At 46.0% G+C, this 24628-nt stretch overlaps 1 protein-coding gene across 1 annotated transcript in view; it reads right to left on the bottom strand.

Moving 5' to 3' along the window:
- Nucleotides 1–2388: 2388 nt before the first annotated feature.
- LOC309580327 (epidermal growth factor receptor kinase substrate 8-like protein 2) overlaps nt 2389–24628 on the bottom strand; it is a gene marked incomplete at both ends in the record, with an annotated part of 40216 nt that continues 17976 nt past the window's right edge. Inside the window, 6 exon segments of the mRNA XM_082294212.1 lie at nt 2389–2460; nt 2787–2919; nt 3326–3507; nt 9669–9815; nt 10666–10785; nt 11553–11664. Of these exon segments, the coding sequence (XP_082150338.1) occupies nt 2389–2460; nt 2787–2919; nt 3326–3507; nt 9669–9815; nt 10666–10785; nt 11553–11664 (766 nt within the window).

The following is a 24628-nucleotide window of genomic DNA, read 5'->3' as shown; positions in this document are numbered from 1 at the left end:
GCCCCTATTCTTAAGACACAGCTATCCAGGCCGTAACATCCTTCTGTTGAATGTCAGTCCCCAAACCCAAAAGGAAATGTGTGGTTTCAGATATTCTGCTGAGTTTCTGAGACTCTCAGTGACAAACCATTATGAAAACCCAGTGAAAGAGACGGAGATGGAGTTATAACTTAACTATTTTAATAAATCTTGTACAGTGCATGGTTATATCATTGTCTCCTTCGCTCAGTTACATCAATGTACAGTACTTTATAGCAGTGTCTGCAGGCAGTACAAACAGAACAGATGCACAGCTCAGTCGTGTGGAAATTTGTAAAAGTGGCCTCTGCAATAAGGTCTACTGAGCTATTTGTTTTAGGAAGTGCTCCTGTGGCTCCCGGCTTTACAGAGCTGTCATGTACACTCCTGTTAAAATCCCAGATAACTGTAATTCCCTGTGATTTGCTTTCCTCTACACCCCAGGACTAGAAGATGGTGTGTTTCCTAGCTCAACATTCGTTTTTATTTTCATTTTAGAAACTTTTTCGCCTCCCGTGCTTGCCATCCTGCCTCCCATCTCCACCCTAATCCGGAGCCAGGGCTTCTCAGGAGGATTGTCCTCTTCATCCCTCCCTGACAAGGTGAGTGCCCTTCTCAGATCCTAGCAGGGCTGTGACTAAACCCAGGATCCTCCCCTGCCTGCACCCTAATTCTGCTGGTGAGAGCAGTGTCCTGTTTCAAATGAAGAAAACAGATTATCCATTGGAGACGCTTAAGAATGAAGCCAAAACTAAGGTGCACTGGTGTTCTCAGTTTTAGACATGAGCTCCCCAGATGCTGTTTTAAAGCTTTTTCCATTAAATGTGCAATGACAGGCACAAATTTGGACCAAGACTCAGCATGTGCTGAGAGAGAAAACCCAGCTGTCCCTGGGCTGTGGGCAGCTCTGGAGCTCTGTGTGCTTCACTGCTTTGCAATCAGATTGGTCTGTCAGTCAAACAGAGCTAGAAATGCAATGTGCCAAACTTGCTGTGGACAGGAACTACGCTGCTTGCTTGAGTTTTGAAATGGTGAGTAAATTTTGGAAGCATAATCACTTAATTCTGCTTCTAGGGAGAGGGATTTTCCTCACCCCTATTTACAGATTGCTATATACAAACGCACATAACTTTATGAAGGAAAACGGGAAGTAAAGAGCAACACCCTGTGCTAAATTAGAGGGGGTTTTTTTCTTGTGGCCATTTAATTTGTGTTAAACCTGCCTTTCCCAGTGTGCTTTGGGGTTTCAGCTATTTGGGAATCATTTCAGCTGACTTTTTGCAGTGAAAATGTGAAGATGGGGACAAGTGACCAACACCCTGGGAAGGGCTGTGGGTGTGCCTGGGTCGGGAGCAAACGGTCAGGGCTTATCTTCTCCTGGTTTGAGGCCCGGTTTGGCAACACCACCACAACATTCCAGTGCAGGATCCGTGCCCCAGGGAAGGGCTGCACAGCTGCCCCGAGCCCCAGCCTCTGCATCAGCAGCGGTGGGCGGGTGGAACTCACCTATTTCCAGATTCAAATCCCTTTGTTTGTCACTCCTGCTCATTTCTAGGCACTGAAAGCTCATTTCAGCTGTTCAGAGATAGCACTAGCTGGTCCATGGATTTAAGGAAGCAGCCAGACTTTGGGAATGTGTGTTGCCATTCTAGCCTTGTCCAACGAGGGGGCACAGGGGGACAGGACAAGGACAGGCAGTTGTCACCGGCCCTGTGCTCGTGGGCTGCAGGGGACACCTGCACTGAGGAGGAAATGGAAATGGAAATAGAAAGGGTTAGGTTGCCCAGAGAGGTCATGACTCACCATTCCTGGAAGTGTCCAAGGCCAGGTTGGACAAGATTTGGAACAACTTGGGCTTGTGACAGGCATTCCTGCCCATGGCAGGGGGGTGGAATGGGATGAGCTTTAATGTCCTTTCCTTAAACCCAAACCATTGCAGGGTTCTAAAGCCTTATTCCTCTGGTCCAGGCTCCAAGCCTTGAGGCTGGCCTCTCTTGTGCTGTGTGCCACGCCTGCTCTGCCAGGGGAGAGTGGGGAGCAGGGGACAGCCCTCGGAGAAAAGCTTTGGGGGTCTTTTTTTGCTTGAAGCCAGCCCCGTGTGAATCCTGCTCTGATCGCATGCACGGAAAATTTCAGTATAAAATATATAGTTATAAAAAAAATACTTCATGCAAAATTAAAACACCTTTCCCAGTGGGACATGGTCTTATTGTCAACCCTTCCCAACAGTGTTCAAGGAATTGTCACTCTGATGGCAGCTGGACCCCAAGGGGAGCTCTGCTGCATCTGGCCTGGGCCAGGAATCATTGCTTTCATTCCCTTTTTTTCTGCACTACTTAGGGCTAAGAGCTGAAATAAAGCAGAGAGACTTTAATTTGCAGAATCAATCCTTTCCTGGCGGCGCTTCGTGATTTCTTGGAGCTCCGACTCCCCTCTGCTTTTCTGGAATGGAAACAAAACAGGCAGTTTGGATTTGAACTTCAAGCTGCAGTTAAGTGACAGTATTTAATTAACGCTGTAAAAGTAGAGCTAGTTTCAAAGAGATAAGTGATATCAGTAAAAAGCTGATTAATTAGTGGAAACAGGGGGATCTTACAGATTTGCTCAAAAGACACTTCGGAATTTTTACGTGTGTTTTATTGCTGGTGTAGGTTTGGTTGCATTTTTTTTCCCCACAATTGTATTTTTTAAAATGCCTGTTTAATGAGCTATCTGACGCTGCTGGTACAGCCCCCATTCCAGCAGGAATTATCCAGAAAAATGCTTACCTCCAGCTGGTTTTTCTCCACTGTGATCTTGCTGTAGACTCTGTTTCCCTCATCACCGCACACCTTCTTCAGCTCCTCTCTGTTGAGGGAGAAGAGCTGAGCTCCGGTGAGGATGCCCAGGTGTTCCACGGTCCTGGGGAGACACAAAGTAGGGAGGTGACGATTGTGCTGCACGTGGCCTCGTGTCAGAGGTGAGGAGTTGGAGATGGGAGGCCAGGAGCTGCAGTGGGACCATATCACGGGGCCCTGGGGCTGTTCCAAGGTGGCAGCTGCAATTCCAGTAGCATTTCAGGCCTTGGATTTAGTTAGTTAACTGTTTATCTCCAAGAAAATATTTATACCAGAGAAAGGGAGTGACTTTGGGCTCTGAACATTCTGGTTATAGAGCCTGGATTGAACAGGGTTGAAATCTAATTTGCAACACAGGCTCTGTAAATAAATCCAAGTGGCTTGTCCCAGGTGAGATGGTGCCGGTGGCCTCCCCCGCTCCTTCTCCAGGGAAGGACGAGCATTGCACGTGGCAATAGGGCAAATCTTACTCTTTGCTGAATGACTTGGCCTCCAGCCAGGCTTTGACTTCTTCAGTGCTGGATTCAAAGGTGAGGGGCACGAAAACTTGCTGAGGCTTTTCCACTTTGAAATTCCTGTGGGGAGGCTGAATTTTATTGTTTGTGATCTTCTTTAGCAGCTCGTCGTTCAGCTCATCCGTTTGGTGAATAAGTTCTGTAGAAACAAGTAGGGAATGAAAGCAAGTCTTCAGTCAAAAATGCCATTAAATGTTTGTGGGGAAACTGTAAGGCAAATGGGGATGTGGCTCAACATTCTTATTTAAATTCAGCCCAGAAAAGTGATTCCCATTTTCCTGTGCCCCTGTGTTGCCATTTATTTTGCTCCCATCACCCCTTGGCTGTTGCCTGATGTGGAAGCACAGTGTCGGGTGGAGTCGCGGGAGACAAGCACTCAAGGCATGATGTTCAGCAAGTCTCGATTTATTTTTCAAAACTACACTTACTTATAGTACCTTTAATTAGCTCATACATATTGCAAAAGTTGAGCTCCTCATTGGTGGGAGCTATTCCGTGGGATCTGCAAACACGGTGGTCTTATCTTTCTCTTCCATATGGTTTCTGTCTTCTTTCTTATCTGAATGCACATTCTGTTATCTATGCAACTTCTTGCTCAAGGACTCAGTGTCTGCATCTTTTCTAAGCCTCCTGTGTTATCATGACCTTTGCTTTTTAGCCATTCTTCAGAAAGACTCTCAACACTTCCCCTGTTTTCTTTTTGCATGATCATAGTCATATTGACTGACTTCGAAATTAATTTTTTTATACATGACATTATACAGCTAAGCATAAGTAAACCAAGCAAAACAATTATTAGCAACAGCATTAAGGATTTAATCACACTTTTCATCCATCCTTCTAAGCCCATCCACTCTGTAAGTCCTTCTAATCCGAAAAATCCGGAGTCTTTTTTTATTTTTTGGGAGTGTTCAATCAAATTCTTAATTTCGGCGTGGATGGACTTAGAATGATCCTCAAGATCCATACAGCACATTCCTTCAAAGTCTTCACAGCCATGGCCGTGGGCTAAGAGTAGAAAATCTATAGCTGCTCTATTCTGAAGCAGGGCGTGTTGGACTGAACTCAGATCTTCTGCAAGTTCAGACAACACTCGGCTGGTACCGTTTGCCTGTTTAACTACCCAACATGCCAGTTTTTCTAAGTGACGATGGGCTCGTGCCGCAGCTGCACCAGGAACAAAAAGGGAGGTAAAAAGCACTTCTGATTTGCTCCATAGCGTGAGGTCATCCTGACATTCAGGTGTTATAGTTTCTGTTAAAGACCTCTGCCATTGTGTTCGGTGTGTAGCATTAGGATGGTGCTGTGGAAGTGCAAGACTCAGTTGGCCAAAGGTACAGGGCCCACCTACAGGCCTGGATGGAATACCTGACCAGGCACGATTCCCACAAATTAGGAAAAACCCTCTGGGTAACTTTCGAGGGAAAAACGTTCCAGGGGCTGCAAGAGATCGATTTCTCACGGTAATGTTGCACCATTCTAAATCCCACTGTGAAGCATTGCCAATAGGATAAATCAAGGTGGGGTTGGATTCATTCAGTTGACAGCCATTAAGGCTGCCCTCTTGGCATAAATTACGTGAACTATTAATATAAATACAGGCTGTAGCGTTAAGAGAATCAACTAGTTCTATCTCTTGTGGCTCAGGGCCCACCGGGAGTTTATCATCCCAGCTATCATACTCTTGTAGGCCAGCGGTAATATTCATTGTGGATTTTAATGGTCTAATAATTTTGAACTGGTTCTGGGTCTCGATTACGAAGTTACGCCATGTATTATCTGTTAGTGGTACTCCAACTAAGCATGTCAAAAATGGGGTACTGGGTGTGGCTAAGGAGGCACAGAATGTTGTGGTGTTCAATTCACATGCCAAGGAGACCCAGATATTATCTCTAGGGTCAAAAACCTTAGGAGGGTAGGAAAGGGGGTGACCCATTACTGAGCCTGCGATTAGCAGCACGATGCTTAAACCGCCGGCAAACATGATCCCACTTTCTTGGGTCAACTTGCCACTGAATGGGGACCCCGATATTTGGTTGGCACGAGGATTGCAAAATTACAGAGTAGCTATCGGCTAAGATCTTTTTTGCTAAATGCTGTACTGACCACGCTAATTCTCTTAGCTGCAGATCTTCAAGATTTTCAACTAATTGCAAACTGTCAATGATATTTTTGCCTGTGAGTTGTACTAATGCTCCTTGAGCTGTCTCACGGTGCCAGTGAAAACTGCAAGACTGACACCAAAACCCTTCTGATAGATGTTGCTGGTGGACCCACCACTGTAAATTACAGCCTCCTCAAAGCAATCTTACCCACGCCTTATGATTATTACAATTACATGCAAAGCAACTAGACTGGCAAAAGCGCAAAAAGTGTCTCTGCAAGTGTGGGAGGAGATAACCCTCTATCTCCTGTTCAGAGTCCACAAGGAAGGTAATGCAAAACCGCTGCTCAGCTTCCTGCAGGATCTGTGAGATCTTCCTCTGTACCCTTCTTTTCTTCCTCTGTTGTGGGTTGCTCATCAGTGACAACAGGCTTAGTCCATTTGGCCGGAACCCATAGGGGACCTGTCGGAGTGGACACACATAAGTAACCTCTTCCCCAGTACAAGGTTTTTACAGGATCCTGCCAAAGTCCCGTCTTGGGGTCTTTGTAGCGCACCCAAGGCATGGGCGTCGGGGGTTGAGGATAGGTTCCAAGGTGATGGACTCTGCCTGATGCAGCAGGAGACAACGCTTCCGTGGGCGGGAGGTGAGATCAATAGTGAGTAAGGTCAGAGATCCAGTAGAGCCAGGACTTGGCTGACACCTAAGTGCATCACAAACAGGCGGAATGCTTGAAGCCAGATGTGGTAATGGTACTAGTTGTGCTAACTTTTGTCCTGCCGGGATCTTAACGGGAGGATAATCGGTATGTGCTAAAATAAAAATTTCTCCAGCGGAGTCAGCATCAACAAGACCAGTCTCTACTAGGAGTCCCATTGTAATTGCAGATGAACGACCTACAATAAGTCCTCCCATAGCTTGGCCATTAATGTACACAGGTCTGATGACACCAGTGGGAATGCGATGGATTTCTGATGTTAGCAACTCGGTATCTACTGAGGCTGCCAGGTCCAGGCCGAGACTTCCGCTTGTCGCTGGGCGGGGACAGGTAGAGGTGCTGGAGCGGTTACTTGTGTCGTCGCGCGGCCGCTGTTCGCGCTGGGTCGGGGGTTTCCCTGTTTCTTGTTGCTATTACGGCATGCGTTCGAGTTGTGCGTATTGGATTGACACTTGTTGCACCAAATTCCTGCGGCTGTACATTCGCGACGAATATGACCGAGTGTCCCACAGCGATAACACTTCATGCGGCCACCTGGAGCTGGGCGGGGACATGCTGCTGCCGCTTGGAGAGGAGCAAGGGCTGCCATTACCTGATTTTGAGAGCTAATAGCCTGTTCTTTAAGCCCTTCACCTAACTTTTCTAAAGCCTGTGCTAAGAACAGCTGAGAGCCAGTGGGCATGGTAGCAGCCTTTTCTAGGAGCTGCTGGACAGTCCAATCCCCTGGGGTGGAAGTAATGAGGGCACGGGTGGCTTGATTGCCATTTTGTAAAAGGCATTGCTTAAGTAACGGGTCATGCATATGCTCTTGAACCCCAGCTTTTGAGATGGCTTCCATAACTTTGTCAACAAAAGAGCCTAAAGATTCCTCTCTGCCTTGCTTAATGTTCATATACATAGGGATCCCACCCGGGGCTCGGACTTTATCCATAGCTTTCTTAGCAACTGCTATAGCTTCCCGCAATTTAGCAGGGCCTAGTGCAGCCTGAGCCTCAACCCTCATATGTTGACCTTGTCCTAGAAGTTCATCTGCAGTGATATCTGCTAACGGATCTCCCTGGGGTCTAGCGAGATCTGCACTAACAGCTGCCTCCTCCCTCCAGCGAGCCTCAAAAAGCAGTCGCTGATGCGGGGTATACATGAGCTTAGTAATGCCTTTAATGTCAGCAGGAAGAAGGGTAAAAGCGTTAAAAATATAATCAAGCATCTGTTTAACTGGTTCACTGGTGACACCGTAATTCCCCACCGTTGCTCGTAGCTGAGCTAACAGCTTCCAGTCGAGGTTAGTAACTTGCGCAATATTGCCTCCCTGTGGATTAGGAACAAACAGAACAGGGAAAGCCAAGCTTTCCTGGGCAGCCGCTAGCATCTCTGCATCGCCCTTATGCAAACCGTCACGAGCGAGAGCCGCCCACAGCTCTCTATGACCCTTGGCCATGGCCTCCGCGAGGTCAGAATCTGCCCCAGGGACAGGCTCATGGCTTAGGAAAGGGTTTTGCGAACGAGAGCGATCCGGAGGAACAGACGGCTGCGGCGGCGGCGGCTGCTGCGGCTGCCGCGGCTGCCGCGGCTGCTGCGAGGGGGACGGGGGCGGGGACTGCAGGGGAGGATCAGGGGGCGCAGAGGGTGAGTGTGAAGCCGGGCCGGAGGCAAATGCCTCAGGCGGAACCTCGACTGTAGCAAAGGTGGGGGGTTAGGGGCAGCGGAGTAAAGGGAAGCAGCAGAATCGTAATTACGGTTTTTATCATGGACTGCCTTAATTTTTTCTGCTGCCCTTTACTCTGCTTGTACCGTTAAAAGTTCATTATAAACAACTCTCCATAGTTTAGCTATCTTTTTAGCTGGCTTATCGTCATCTAAGACAAGATCCCAGAGTTTGTCACTATACGCGCGCCACTGACTTAATTCATGAATGGAGTGGGGGTCAGCGAAAAAACCGTAAGAGCGCGCATGCGTTAAAAGAGCGGGGAGGTCTTTATCAAGATCAATCCCTTTAAAATTACGCTTAAGCAAAAAAGCCTTGAAAAGTTCTTGTGCTGCTTGCCTTTCTATACTTACGACGGTACCGTTGCTAGCCCCTCCAGGCTTCGGCAGCACGTATCGGCGAGCCCGCCTGTGCGGTCGCTCGGGCGCGGAGGAAATCGCTGCAGTATACGAGACCTCTTTCGCCGTCCGTCTAGCTGCGGGACCCGACCCCAACGCAACTCCCCCATCGCATAAGGCAAGGGCAACTTCTCCTGTTCGGGTGCCAGATGTCGGGTGGAGTCGCGGGAGACAAGCACTCAAGGCATGATGTTCAGCAAGTCTCGATTTATTTTTCAAAACTACACTTACTTATAGTACCTTTAATTAGCTCATACATATTGCAAAAGTTGAGCTCCTCATTGGTGGGAGCTATTCCGTGGGATCTGCAAACACGGTGGTCTTATCTTTCTCTTCCATATGGTTTCTGTCTTCTTTCTTATCTGAATGCACATTCTGTTATCTATACAACTTCTTGCTCAAGGACTCAGTGTCTGCATCTTTTCTAAGCCTCCTGTGTTATCATGACCTTTGCTTTTTAGCCATTCTTCAGAAAGACTCTCAACAGCACAGTTCTGTGAGAATCTACAATTGGAGGTTTGGAATTGAGACCTTTTCAGTCCTCTCTGCTGCTTCTAGTCACTAATTTGCTGATCGCAGAGCTCCAGGTTTTGCTCCGCAACAGAACAGAAGCGGCAGGAAGCACAAACTGGGAATGAGCAACACACTCATGATGGGATGAGCTTGAAGGTCCCTTCCAGCCCAGGGCATCCTGTGCTTCTGTGAAAACTCCAGTGACTCTTCATCCAGTATCACTTTCCCCATGAAACTCCTGAAGACTGTGGAGAATAACTCAGTGATACGAACAGATTTGTGTCCTTGTATTGTGGGGCTTCCTGTCGTCCCAGAAGGGCTCCTGCTTCCAGGAGTGGACAGGGTGGGATAAGGGGTGAGGTGAGCAGGGCCCCTGATCTCTCTCCTGCTCTGTGAGCCCCACAGCACGTGCAGGGTGAGGGAGTGATGCGGATCTCCTGTTTGGCCGGGAATTCTGTGGAACCACATGAAGGAAGCGGCCAGGCGGGCACTGTGTGTGTGCCGGGAGATGAGCAAAAGGAAGTGAGAGAAAGGGATTGACCTGAGCTGTTCCTTAGACACACTTAAACATTTTGGAAGAGAAAGGAAACTCTCTCCTTGGGAGGAGGAGGAGGAAGTTAGAACTGGAGGAAGGAGGCATGGGGTGATCACTTATTGCCCTGCTCGGCCCGGGCCGCCCGAGAGCCCCGGAGGTGTCACAAGCCCCAGGGCTGCTCTCTTGGCTCTTGTCCTGCCTGGAATGGCCTCCAGACACAGTGCTGCTCCATTGCTGTGATCAGTAAAAGGTGCAGGGGAGCCCCTTGGGCAGGTCTGGTCCCCCGAGCGCCCAAACCCAGGGGAGCCCAGAGTGGGACACACACGTGCGTTCTTTGGCGTCCTGTGCAGAGTGGCGCGACAACATCTCACTGCCCCACTTATCCCCGGCGTAGCTGGCAGGCAGCTTGTGGGTTGGGCTGGATGGGCCATAGCCCCTGGGGCTCAGGTCTCCTTTGTACCTCTGGTTAGACTGGTTAGAAAGGGAAAGAAAAGTAAGAATTTTTTTGGGTAGTTTTTAATTTTCTTAAGCTTTCTGCCTCACACCCACAGAGGGACAAACTGCCGTGTTCTCCTTGTGCTGGTGTGGGGCTGGGGAGACCTCAGGTGGAGCTGCATGGAAGAAGTTAATTTCTGGGAATGAAGAACCCAAAGCAAAGTCTGAAGTTTGCACAAGGGAATTCCTAGATGTGCCAAACATGTTCGATCTCATTGGAAGGCAGAGCCTCACTGCTCCGTAGCTGGGATGTGAAGCGGGACCACTGCCAAGGGCCTGGAGCGGACTGGAAAGTTTTTTGACGTTTTGATTAAACTAGCAGGGATTTATCCAGAAGCCTGCTGGGCCGCCTTAGGCTTTGCCCAAACGCTGCAATACCAAAATGGGGAAGCAATTCCATGCTTCCCTAGGGTGTTTAGAACACTCCAGCTCCACATTTCTGCAGTGCAAGTTGCAGTATTCAGTTAATTCTCACTTAGATGGTGTTTCCATCTGCCTCCACTCCAGTAACGTGTTCCTGGTGCTGAACTGAACTGGCTGAGGGAAGTGTCCATCTTTAATTTAACCCCCAAGAAAAATCTTGATGTGGAAAAATATGGAAAGCAGGAGGCTGGTGCACAAATAGGAAGGATAGGCCTTATTTGGGAAGACGATCGTGGCAAAATGTGAATTTTATCATAGGAGACTCAGGAATCTCCTGGCTTTGTCTACTTCTGAGGGTCTGTCCTGATTTGTGCATAGTATCCTAAGAAATCAGGGAGGTCTAATGACAACATTATTCCCAGAGGCAGATTGTGCCCTGCAGCTGATACCAGTCAGGTATTACCTGACTACAGACCTGTTCGAGCTCTTCCAGTTTCACCACATCCAGGATATTGTACGGAACATAACCGGCCTGCCCACTCCAGTTGAGCAACTTCCACCACTGCTTATTATCTTCCAACACCTGAGAGAGGGACAAAAATAAATCTGCTAGTGGGAAAATGGGATTTCAGGCATAAACAACCAGGATATAGCGGGGCCGAACCATCCAAAAGGTGAAGTTGCCGGAAGGACATCACTGAGGCCAGGAGCTCTAATCAGATCTGTTGCTCTCAGATGCAATCCAGGACTGAAACTTTTCCTGGAAAGCATCAGAATTTATCGTAAGGATGAACAGGAGAGCACCTCTGTGTGCTGAAGAACTCATAGTTCCTACATAATGTCCCTGTTTCTCCAGACCTTTTTTTCCTAATGACTGAGTTTCTGATGTCTTTTTGCATTAAAATAAATAATTAAATAAATAAAAAGCCACATTTTGCAGAGAAACCTTTTCCTCAGGTCACAGATCAGTGTCAGCCCAAGTCACGTCCCACCTTGTCCAGCTGCCAACAGTGCTGCAGTAAGAGAAAGGTTATGAGAAAGGTGCTTTTCAGAGAAAACAAATCCTCGTGGAGGAGGAAGTGGTAATAAGGAACCGACCCAGCGGGGGATGAGCAGGGCTCTAGAGCGAGTTGTTGTCCTCCCTCCTCACTGTGGTTAAAATGGGACCGATGTCTTTGAGCTGAGGAAATGACACAACACAGCACAGGCAGCCTGCTCCAGCTTTGGATTTGAGCAAAGCTTTGTGTCACTGCTGAGATACCACTAGGGAAAATGGAGTTGGTGCTTGTTGCTATCCCGAGCTCTCTCCTGCCCCTGGGGGACACACCTTTTCCAGGAGCGGTCACGTACCTCCAGGATTTCATCCTTCAGCACCGAGAGCTCACTGGCGTTTCGCGCGGTGAAACCGTAGCGGATTTTGGCAAATCTCTTGGGCACAGCCACCCCCTGGGCCTCGAAATTCCTGCAGAAGAGAAGTGGCCTGAAGTTCATTAACCTGAGCTAGACTGTTGGAAGGACTCTGTGTGGAAGCTGGAATTGTATTAGAGGATCATCATAAACTAAAAATATATGTGACAATGTGGCCAGATTGCAATGAATCTAAAGACAGGACAGGGTTGGCTCGAGCTCACAGAGCTGCTGCCTCCAGTGTAAACTAACCGCCTCGTGAAAGCCAATGGTTTTTCACAGACATTATTCAAATAAAAGGGGAAAGGGGAAAAAAAAACCCAACCAAGAAAAAAGGAAGGTTCCTGTTGGGGTCCCTCCCCTGCCATGTAGCCCTGGGAGAGGGGCCCTGGGGGGGAGACACGGGGTCTCCCTGTCCCTGGTCAGTCTCATTCCCCATTGGTTGGTTTGTGTTTCCCGGGGTGGCCAAGGACCCTCGGGTCCCGTGACCGCGGAGTTCCTGAGCTGAGCCCCGGCCATGCGGCTGGAGAAATAAACATCTCTGAAACATCTACCACGAATCTGTCCATATCTACTTCGGTTTCCACGGGACTCCTGGTTTGAAATATACTTGTTGCAGTAATCCCCGCTGCGACAAACTGGTGGACGAATGCGGGCAAGACACCGATCCCTGAGGAAGATTCGTGAGTAAAATAACCACTCTAGACCTCTCTCTTCTCATCTTGGTTTGGATATTCTCCCTGGACTATGGAAGAATCGTGGGAAATGGGGCTCTCTGAGCCACAGAGAAAAATGTATCTAGAAGTAAAAGAAATCCTTGAACAACAAAACAAAAAAGTAATGCAACTGGGAGATCTAGAACACTTTTTCATCTGGCTTTTCAAAAGGTTCCCCTGTATTTCTCGAGACTTACTTTTTGATATCGAACCTCCTGTATCTTGTGAGGGGTGTTTCTGGGATGAGATCTGGGATAAAGTATGGGATCAAAGAGAAGCTTGCCGTGCATACCTTATAATCAGGGAAGCCCTTGAGGAGCATTTGAACGGTCCCATTACCCCTAAAGCAGAGGATCATACTAATCCTGTGGCCGAGACCGCGCGGCCGCCATCCCGTGAGCACATGACTGCAGCCGTGCCAGTGGAGATGCCTGTGCTGGATGTACCCGGCCCCCTCGGGAGCGCGCTCCTTATCGCGGACCCCATCCCTGTCTCGGAGTCCCTGGCCACGCGGCCGCGAGTGAGGGAGCGATGCCGCAGGCGCCGCGGGTGCCGTGGGCCACGAGCAGCCAGGAACCGGGCATCGGCGTGGCAGCCCGCTCTGAGCACACGGCTCGGAGAGCCCTGCGGAGGGAGAAGCGGCGGTTTCTACAGCGACACGAGAAGCCACGCAGCGCCGAGCCGGAACGGGGCCACACTCAAAGCAGCATGGAGTTTGTGGAGCGGAGCCACTCACAGGGCACGGAGCCAGCGGCGATGGCAACGTGGGGCTGTGCAGAGCCCAGACACGCCGGAGCAGCACCACTCGGAGAGCGCGGAGCAGCCGCAACGCGGGGGCCCGGCCGAGACGTCGGAGCCGGCGAGGCGGCGGCCACGCGGGACCAGCAGCCACAACAAACACGCAAGCACGTGATAGGAGGAGTTGTAGCCACGAAAGTCACAGGAACTGTGAAATGGTACAATGTCAAAAACAACTATGGGTTTATAACACGAGATGATACAGGGGGAGATCTATTCATCCACAGAACTGCCATTAAAAGGAATAACCCTAAAAATTACCTGCAAAGTGTAGGAGATGGGGAGGTTGTACAGTTTGATATAGTGCAAGGAAAGAAGGGTTTACAAGCAGCAAATGTTACTGGGCCTGGGGGTATTCCAGTCAAAGGCAGCCGTTATGCACAAAATTATAAACAATATCCATCCCAGCAGCTTCCCTACCCACAGCCTACTTCCCCCTTTTACCCTACACCCAATATGAACCCCTTCCTAAGTTTACCCTATCCCCAGTTTATTCCTAATCCGTTTTTCACCCCATGGTTTCCCTATACAATTCCATTTCCCTACAATTCCTCTCCGGTACCGAGGGGGGGATGAAAAAGGGGAGGGAAGAAATTAAACCCTCTCCTGCCTCAGTTTCCCCACAGAGCATGCCCGGAGAGTTCTGTCTCCCTTCTGTCAGCCCTAAAATGTTCCAGAGAATCTGTTTGGACATTTAAAGACTCAGGAGGGTGGCTTGTTTTGTCTTGAAACTGTTCTTGTTATGTTTATCCAGTTGTTTTCATTCTCCTTTTATTAAAATAAAACGGGTGAGATGTTGGGGTCCCTCCCCTGCCATGTAGCCCTGGGAGAGGGGCCCTGGGGGGGAGACACGGGGTCTCCCTGCCCCTGGTCAGTCTCATTCCCCATTGGTTGGTTTGTGTTTCCCGGGGTGGCCAAGGACCCTTGGGTCCCGTGACCGCGGAGTTCCTGAGCTGAGCCCCGGCCATGCGGCTGGAGAAATAAACATCTCTGAAACATCTACCACGAATCTGTCCATATATACTTCGGTTTCCACGGGACTCCTGGTTTGAAATATACTTGTTGCAGTAATCCCCACTGCGACAGGTTCCCATTAGCAAAAAAAGCCTACATGAAAAAGTGAGGTTGTGAGCTATGGCCGAAGGGCCGAGTTTGGTGCTGATTCTCAATCAATTCAGCAAATGACAGTGCATTGATGCAACTGTTTTTTTAGTCAAATTTAGTCCTGATTCTTCACAGTAATTTGCCTCAAGAAAATGAGCCCCATATCCTTTGGTGAGTTCCCTGTTGGCTGAGGCCCAGACCTTCAGGCCGTGACTTCTCAACATACTTGCAGTGAGACTGGCTCCCTCTTAATTGCTTCTTTTTGAAGTATGGTTTGTCACTATCATCCTGCTGAAGATGAACAGGGCTGGTGTCTCATCTTCATATATTCTTCCCCCTCCTCCCCTCTCCTTCTTTTCCCCTTTTTCACCTCTAAATAAATTTCTTAAAGGTGGTTTAACCCTGGGATAGTCTAATCCACTTTAGTCCTTCGTGGTCCACCCTCAGATAGATGTGTTGGCACAGAAGAAGTAAAGGTGTTCTCTTAGGATCTGATACTGTAATAAAGGGAAGAGAAAGATGAAACAGGCATTTCATGTTTGTCTGTTTTCTCTCCATGTCATTTCGTGAACATGTACTCACACTTGGCCAAGAGCAGTGCATTCAGACACTGAATATGAGTGTTGAAGAGGGGACTGAGAAGAAAGAAGCTTAGTGTTCTGCAATAGGAATTATGCTTTGGGGATTTTACGAATTGTTTCCCTCTTTTTCACCATCATGCTCTTCTTGCACACTTCCTTGTCTTTTGCTATTGAGCGAAAGTCTGGAGGCTCAGAAAGCCCAAGTTTCATCTGAGAAAGATTTCCTGTGTCAGAGAGAACGGAAGGGATTCTGTTTCCATCCTTTCATGCCAGGAAGGATGAACTGCCTGTATCAGGAGGTGCCGAATTGGTTCTGGGTGCTGCTGTAGCTCACAGAATTGCAAGACCCAGTGCTGCAGGAGTTCAAATAACAGACCGGTGGGAAAGGCTCAGGGGCCACAAGCTGTGCTGCATCTCTCATGGACTTGCAAGGAACCTCTCCTTTGGTGTCTGTGCAAGTGCTGGCTGATGTGGGCACTAGGATTGCTCTTTTAATCAGGCAGCTCCAGTACCTTTCAGAAAAGAATTTTCATGGCACATCATGAGCCATTAATCTCTTGACTAACCATAACATTTCCTTACTCCTTGGTTTTACAGCATTACTCAAACACTGACATTTGTCATTTCACCAGCCATCTCCCTTGACCTCTAGCATCAGGCACTTGCAGGGGGAAGGATCTGGTCTCACAAATATTTTCATACTCTGATCTCTGTGATTTATTAACCATGAAGTTTTGCCTTCAGAACTCAAGATGCCATTTCAAATGATTTCATGTGCAAAAGTCGAATTATTGGGCAAAAGGGATCCTTGATAGCTGGGTACAAAGGACAGCGGAACTGCTGTTGCTGTTTTCTTTTCAACTACTGTGCTTGCTGTGTGACCTTGAGGAAATAGGTTCACTGCAGCTTTATGGTTCCGTTTTTGCATAGGGAAAATAAGGGCAGTGATAATTGCTTTCAGTTGTAAAACACTTTTAAGATTTATGGAATATGAATGATTCTTACTAAGTGAAAAGTGTTGCAAAGCTGGCTTAGTTGCACACTGTGCTAACAAAATCCCGTATCAGCCTATTGACCCCAGCCTGAAACACTCATTAAAGTTTATAGGACATTTTGGTGGATGAGTTGAGGCAGTTATTCTGCTGGAAATATCATACTGAAAGCACTTTTAAATCCATCATCCGCTTTGACTTTTTTCTCTATTAAAACTAAACACAACTGCTTGCTCTTTCCAGTTTTCTTAGTTTATTTATGAAAAGTTTTTGATGGGTAAGTACTCACTGTTAACTCAGCTTGTACCCCCATGGCATCTGAGACATTACAGTTCATTCTAGTCATAGCATAAACACACAATAGCTGTTGTACTGAGACAAAAAGAGTTATAAAACATGTAAGATATCCAATGGACTGGTATTAACTATCAAGTTGCATGGTCAATTTTGAATGTCAAATGTTCTTTTTATGGATACTGCATTAATTTAATTTGTGCTTAAACTTTAGCTAGGCTAGACACTGGTGTCTGAAAAGTTTACATATTTTTCCAATGTCAAAATGTGTAAATTTAGTATTAAAGAAACAAAACATATTTACTTGTACTAGAGGAAAAATACTTTTGTAGCAAAGAAATTAACTGAGGTGCTCTTTAAAAATAGGTCTGGCTTGCTTACAGAATTGTTACTTATGCAGTAAAGCAGATCTACAGATGTTTTCTTTTTTTCTTCCAGATAAAACTTGGATTGTTTGAAAAGTGGGGAGATATTTCACCATAGTACAAAAGAAGATACAGAAGAGGAGAGCAGAATGAGAGCTTTGCAAGTGCCACATGCCTGCAGCCTGCTGTCTTTAGCGATGCTGTTCCTTCCAGTCACTGGAACGTCAAAACAAAATATCCCAAGACTGAAGCTTTCCTATAAAGGTAAACTTTTCAGTAGTTTTTCTGATTCTGCCACTTCGGTTTCGATGTGATACTGCCAGCAGTTCTTTTTGTATTACTAACCAGGAAATACATAATAGAAGCCTTAAAGATGGATGAATTCTGCCTCGGGGCAGTATTAAAATCTGGGTTTTTTGTTGTGTCAGGGCACATGTTTCTGAAGTATAAATGTCTTTTAAAAGTATTATTTCTGTTTGCTCCAAGAGGATGTTAACAGACTATACATAAATTAGAGGGGAGTGGTCCTTGAAAGGCTCTGAGGTGCATTGGAGATATTCCTGTGTGGCTGGTGGGGATGATGTGAGACATGGAGGACATTCACACCTTCCTACAGCATCAGAGAAAGTTGAGAGAGCTGACTCAAGTGTTTCAAGGGGACTGACATTTATTTTTGTAATAATTCTTTTTCTATCACTAAGTGGGTATGTTAAACTCTTCATATGTGGTTTTCTTTCTCCTTGCCTCTTTGGATCACAAAAGCGTGATTCTCTGCAGAATTTCTTAGTCTTGTGTGTAGTTCTTGTTAAGAATGGTACTGTCTGAGGGATTTCAACACAGACATATTTATGTATTAATGGCCAATTTTTTAAAGAAGGTGGATTTCTTTTTGCTTTGAATGTACAGTACACCTCCACAGGCACAGAGATGTGTCACTGACACTTCCTTCTTTAGTGAAAACAAATGCTCTCCAGTTAGTTATGTTTCAGCTATGTCAGCACCTTGCCCTTAGGGGAGCTATTTCTGCTCTGTTTTTCAAACTTATGTCTTCCTATGCATTGCAGAGTTACACTCAGGATGGTGTGATGGGACAGGCTGTAGAGCCTTCATCGGGGCTTATGATATGTTTATCATGAGTTTAACACCCAGAGAAATGTATTGAGTAAGCAGAATGACGTGCTATTTATTTACAAGCTTCTCTTTTGCTAGATTTGCATGCCACTGTGCATGCTATTCCACTGTGTATATAAATGTGTTTGGATGTGTTTGTGTGAGAGAGACAGAGGAAGCAAGATCAAGGGATCTTGACAACATTTTTATAAATTCAGGAAACAGTTGCACTCACTGAAGCCAATGCATACAGAAACTGAAAGAGCTGACATGAGTTATGAAAGTTAGCAGTAAAACCCTCCTGACATACAGCCGGCCTTCTCACAGCTAGGCCTTTTGAGCTAATTCCCAAAAGCAGCATATACCATATGGCCATGGCATGTACTGTGGATTTGACACTCACGATTAGTGAATTCCTCTCAACTTCAAAAGCAGATAGCCTTTGGCAAAATCCTGATGGATGCCTTTGGCAGGTAAAGAGGGGGAGAAAGAAAAATTAGTGAGGTCAACACAGGGGAAAAAAAATGGCTGAAATCTTAGTTTAAAATAGTGGCAGAGACCTGCTGGGAACCGTTGGGAAAATGCCTGAGCTCATTTAAAAAGACAATGAGCAGATGATTGATATTTAGGCCCTGACCCAAACTTTTATTAGCAACTTTATAAACCTTTCAGTTTGGCTTGAGGGATACCGTTTCCTGTCCAAACTTATTCACCTATATCCCTGTAGGGGTGGAAAATCAACAACAGATACAGATGCAAAATAGCACATAAATCTTAGTTTTGAGAGCTGTGATGGAACTGAAAAGTCAGAAGAAAGAGAATTGTTGCAGTGGGGATACTGCAACATGCATATATCAAACCAGGAATCCCGTGGAAAGGAAATATATATGGACAGACAGATTCTTGATAGCTGTTTCAGAGAGATGTTTATTTCCCCAGCCGCATGGCCGGGGCTCTGCCCAGGAACTGTTCCAGTCACCGGACCGAGGGTCCTTCTGCCCGCGCAGGGAACACAAACCAACCAACGGGAACGAGGCTGAGCAGGGGCAGGGAAACCCCGTGTCTGTGCCCTCAGGGCCCCTCTGCCAGGGCTACACGGCAGGGGAGGGACCCCAACACCTCACCCGTTTTATTTTAATAAAAGGAGAATGAAAACAACTGGATAAACATAACAAGAACAGTTTCAAGACAAAACAAGCCACCCTCCTGAGTCTTTAAATGTCCAATCAGATTCTGTGGAACATCTTAGGGCTGACAGAAGGGAGACAGAACTCTCTGAGCATGCTTTGTGGGGAAACTGAGGCAGGAGAGGGTTTAACTTCTTCCCTCCCCCTTTTCATCCCCCACTCGGCATTGGAAAGGGATTTTTGGGGAAACAATTGGCAAAAGCATGGTTTTGTGAGGGAAACCATGGATGAAAAAATGGATTAGGAATACACTGGGGGTAATAGGACATAGGGTAAAAGGGAAAGGTGGGATTAGGAAAGGGAGACTGTAGGGGGGGCTTACAATGGAGATATTGTCTAACATGACTACGATTTTTTGCATATATACTGCCTTTTACAGGAACACCATCAGGCCCAGTGACCTGCGATGCTTATAACCCTTTTCTCCCTAGCACAATTTTGAATTCCACCACCTCTCCATCTCCCAAGCTTGGGATGCATTTTTCAGGGTTATTCTTTTTAATAGCAGTTCTATGCACGAATATGTCTTGCTGGTTGTCACACCTTGTTATAAAACCATAATTTTGCTTAACATTATACCATTTTACTATCCCTAAGATCTTAGTTACTATGATCTTTTCCTTTTTCCGAGTGGCTGCTGTTTTCTGTCTCGCTGCGTCTTTGCTCTCTCCTTCGGTCACTCCCGTGTTGGAATTGTCGGGGCTGCTGGTGCCTGCGCGCTCTTCCCAGGGTCGCGTTCGGGGCTGCGCGGGCCGGGCCGGGCCGGGCCGCGCCGCTCAGTTCTCCGTGCGTCGCCTCCTCTGGTCGCAGCTTCGCTGCCGATGCCTGGCGCTGCACCCACATCTCGGCCGGGCCCCCGAGCGACGACCCCCCCGTGCCCTGCTCCAGCGCGCCTTTCGGCCGGGCGCGGCTCCGTTCCACCGGCACCACCGCCAGCTGCCGCCCGCACGCCGCCCCTCTCGGCCGGGCGTTCCCGGGGCTCGCTCCACCACGCGCTGTGCGGGGCCGGGTGGGCACCGCCGGGTCCCGCCGCTCCCGCCGCGCCTCGCTCTGCTGCCGACACTGCGGCTCGCTTGGCTCCGCCCGCACGCGGGAACTGCCTCGCTGCTGCTCGCAGAGCGCTCGGTGCACGTGGCCTGGGCCGCACGGTCCCTGCGCCAGGCTTCCCTTCGCCAGGACACAGCTGACATTGCTCAACAGTCTCGGAAATTAAATAATATTCACGAAAATATTCTTCCATCGGCATATATTTTGACTCCAATATTAACTGTGTCCAAACGGTTTTCCAAAAGCCCTTGGTAATAATTAAATCCCAAGAAACATAGAAAAAGTTCTTAAACAACCATGCCAGGAAGTGTTTCAGTTCTTTTTGAGCTTGAATCAAGCTAAAATTTACAAATCGTTGTTCAAGAATCATTTTAAGTTTAAGATAAATGTCCATATGCGGCTCTGAGAGCCAAGAGTCTTCCCACGGTTCCTCCATAGTTTAGATATGGAATAGCAAAGCAAAACCAAGAAGAGGAATCCAAAGTTTCCAGGGTTTACTCACACAAATCAGTCGCTTAGGGATCGGGGATCGTTCTGCTCACAATTCTCCACCATTATGTTGCAGTGGGGATACTGCAACATGCATATATTAAACCAGGAGTCCCGTGGAAAGGAAATATATATGGACAGACAGATTCTTGATAGCTGTTTCAGAGAGATGTTTATTTCCCCAGCCGCATGGCCGGGGCTCCGACCAGGAACTGTTCCAGTCACCGGACCGAGGGTCCTTCTGCCCGCGCAGGGAACACAAACCAACCAATGGGAACGAGGCTGAGCAGGGGCAGGGAAACCCCGTGTCTGTGCCCTCAGGGCCCCTCTGCCAGGGCTACACGGCAGGGGAGGGACCCCAACAGAGAATTACCAGAATTTATTGTGCCTTGTCTTACTTTCTTGGAGGGTTGGAAGGTGTATATTTTTCCACATGGAACAAGAAATAATTTAATGCTGTTTTTTCACATTTATGTATTGTAAATGATTACAGTATGGCTTATCATAATTAAACTATATTTTGCGTGTTGACAACAGAATATCAGATGTACTGAATATTTAATATAGTTGTGAGAATTAAGTCCACCTTCCTCCCCCCAAATCTTTCAGACAAAACAATTCCAAGGTTTCTGAGAATAAGATGTAGGAGAAATGAACTGTTTTTTTGCCAGTTCTCATAAAATTGTTAGTCATGTCACTGACAAGTCCTGGCATCTCTGTTCTTTGGAATTCATACTTGAACTATCATGAAGAGGAGAATACAGGGCTCTTTTCCTTCTTTATGGAAAACAGATGAGAACTGGCCACATCAGGCAGTTCCAAAAACCTGGTCACATGTGTCTTTGAAGGGAAGGTTTCATCTCCTTTCAGGTGCAATGTGCTTATGGCATAGCTCCATCTTCCCAGAAGAGCTGAGCATTTGCTGGGGCAGGAGAGCTGGAAGTAAGCGGGACTTTGCTCTGCAGTTACTGAATCTTCCAGTTGCATCAATCAGTGGTGGATGGAGGAAGAGGGAGAGGGTAGGGTGGTTAAAGATGTGTCTATAACTGCAGGAGTGCTTCAATAAACCACAGCATGTCAAAGCTCCTTTGTGTTCAAACAGCAATTGAAATTTTAGACCTTCTCTGAATGGCAGTTATAGGTTTCCTTCTTCTCAAGGTTGTCATCTTAACGAATGGGAATCTGTGCAGGAAATGTTAAGATATTCCAGTGAGTGATGTTGGGATCAATGTAAAGTCATACAATGGATTTCCTTTATTGTTTGTCCCAGTCTAAAGATGTGTTCTAAAAAATTGTGCATGTATAAAACTAAAACTACACACAAATCAATTAAAATATGTTGTAGTACAGAATCAAAGTCATATATTTTCCACCTGTGTTAACCGAATACACTATGATCTTTAATCACATATCTCATCCTTTCACATTTTCCCTGATCCATTAGTTGAAAAATTCTCTTATTCACTCAGACTTAACGTTTAGATACTCGTTCATGTCATTACTATCCCAGAAATTGTCACTCCTCTTGTGATGTTTTTAGGGTGCTCTCACTGCATATACCTTACTTATTCTGTGTATCTTAGATACTTCTACAAGATTGAGGTGCTTTTACTATTACAGCTTTAATATTAGGAGAAGGTAACAAACTGTCTTCTAATAGAAGATTATGATCTTTAGAAAACCAGGGGATGATTTTGAGTAATATTCCATATTTTGACTCTCTTTGCCTAGTACTGCTTTCAGTCTAAGACCAACAGTGTGTATTTATCACTCATTTTCATGTAGCTGGAGATAACCTGTGACCTTCATCCAAACTGCAGAACTCCACAAGCACAGAAGTGATATTCAGCTTCCCTAAGCAGCACATCCTTGTTGTCTGCTGCCTCATTTAACATCCTCATTCCAACCTCTAGAGCAGATGCAGAAGGTTTTCATATACCAGTCTAATTCATTAATGTCATTTTCAGGACAGCATCAGTTCTGTTACTAAAGAATGGAAGGCTCAGTGTCCTAATTCATGTATGTTTAATTCATACAGTGTAGACAGTCTTGTTTCTGTTTGATCTTCTGAGTAATAATTTTTCCTAATGCATTGGGAGGTCCTTCCATAAATATCGTGTGTGTGTCTTTTTAGATTTTACTTCATAGGGAGAAGTAAAGAATAGCCAGACCAGAAGGTTGATTGCCTTCTGAGAAAAAGAAGAAAAAAAAGCAAATTTTTCTCAATTTGTGGCTATCCTAAAATTTTCCTGCCGAAAGAGAGAATCCTAATTGCAAATTTAACCCTATTGATTTGATTTACTTGGCTGCTTTTCATGGACATTTTAGTAAGTGTAGTCTGTGTTCTCAGTGAATGCATTTATATTACAAAAGTGTGCACCCTAGTTTCTTGGCTGGGGGGCATGCCCTAGCCCAGATTTGGACATTGTCACCAGTGACATCCACAAACATCTATCATTCCCGTGTGGGAATGTGGCCATTCCCCAGAGCAAGCCATGCTTACTGTGACAGCGGTGACTTGGTCAGAGGACCAGGAATCCTGCATTGTGACACAGTACAGAGGAATAAGCAGGACTGAAGGCAACATTTGGCTTTTAAAGCAGCATTTACTTAGCACTGTTAAAAACGACTATGGTAGTAATTTACATCTAATAAACAAAAGCATTCTTCTCAGCTGATTTGTTTTTCTCCATATAGAATGAATTAAGATGCAGTCTCACTCTCACTGAAGTCATGGCAAGAGTTTTTCCACTGAAGTAAACTGAAGCAAGATCAAATTCACACTCCTCACTTTTTTCATCTTACCTAAATAAACTAAAGACAGGTAGTTCTTTCTCCTCTGCTGAAGGATGACAGTGCTAAATCATCAGCTCCACATGGAAATTAGCCATGTTTAAGGATTGTTTAGTTTCACACAGTGTTTTGCACACAGGATTTTCTTCCCCTGGAGTGATCCATTCTTAAAACATGGTGAAAAAGCAAACAGAGAACATTTTGGTGCCAGGAATTCTTTTGAAAATTTGACTGGGTGAGTGCATTTCCTTAATGTTCAAAAATTATCCTTTGAGCATGCTATTTAACAGTGTCAAGCATTCTGTTCTCTATATTGTTTTTGCTTTAAACCTGTTTCATTTTAGAACTGATGAGATGCTTAACTGTTGCATCAGAGCAGTTAGTTTGTTCAGTTTCAGTACAGCTGGCTTATTTCCATGTCATGCATCATTTAATTATACATATAAAACATAGTTAAAATTGTACAGCTCCATGAGCCTCACTTAAACTGTCTGTGGCACTGCAGTAATCCCAGTACCCTGACGGGGTGTTGCACAGCTGTGACTGGTTGGAATGTGGTAAACTGGTGATGTGTAAGAGAGCCTAGAAGTGAGCTTGCATTTTGCAGCTGTGCTTGCTCTACTGGAAGAGGAAGTTAAACCAGAAAAAAACTGCTCTTGTGGCAATATCAGCATCTGTAAATCTGAATGCTTAATGAAAATCAAGGAAAATGTGCTGAGTGAGGAAGTGGTGCTTTTCCCTTGTCATTTAATTAATTTTTGGTGGTTTGTTATTTCTCAGAAAAATCTATCTCAGATTCCTCTGTGGAAAAACATGAAGTGTTTATGTGAGAGTGAAGATCCTAGTATTGGATGATTGTCTAGATATGCAAAAGACTTTGCCTGTTTTGTCTCAAAAATGCTTTCTGGAGGCAGTGATCATTGACACTTAAAATGTACCCTAGCTTGAAGATGGATGGGCACTGCTGTCCATGTGTATATGCTGTCGACTGAGTATAAACTTGAAGGCATTTATTACATCTTAGTAATGGGAAAAGCAGCAAATTTCTTACAGACATTTTTTTCCTTTTTTAAGCTAGTGAACTTGAAGGTCAGATTCAACTATATGTTGCATTTTCTGTCATATAATTATCATATATATAATGTCCTGAAGAGCAGCCTCCAGTCAGTGACATCAACAGTTTACACAGCAGTTGAACTAAGAGTAACCTTGGAGAACTGACCCATGTCAACCTCTTATGAGTGTAAACTCTAGTTCACAACAGTTTCTGTTTTTTCATGATCACAGAAGGGCCTCAATTGGATAAAAGAAGAATTGTGTTCAAAAAATACAAAACTATTCTGCTGAATGTTCACTTTACTGTACCTCAGAAGATGAGAGGAAACAAAACTGAAAGAGTAATACTTAACAAAGTATTTTTGCTCCCTTATAAAAAGAAGGACAGGACAACATCAAAAACAGCTTCCCTAGAAGAATGCAGGGAAGATACATGATAAGTGGCATCAGCTTGGAAGAGGGATCAAAACTCTTTCTTTGATTGCTT

This window comes from Coloeus monedula, assembly GCF_965178545.1.
Source record: "Coloeus monedula genome assembly, chromosome: 19".
NCBI classification, from domain to species: Eukaryota; Metazoa; Chordata; class Aves; order Passeriformes; family Corvidae; genus Coloeus; species Coloeus monedula.
This window is presented reverse-complemented; position numbering and strand designations above follow the sequence as displayed.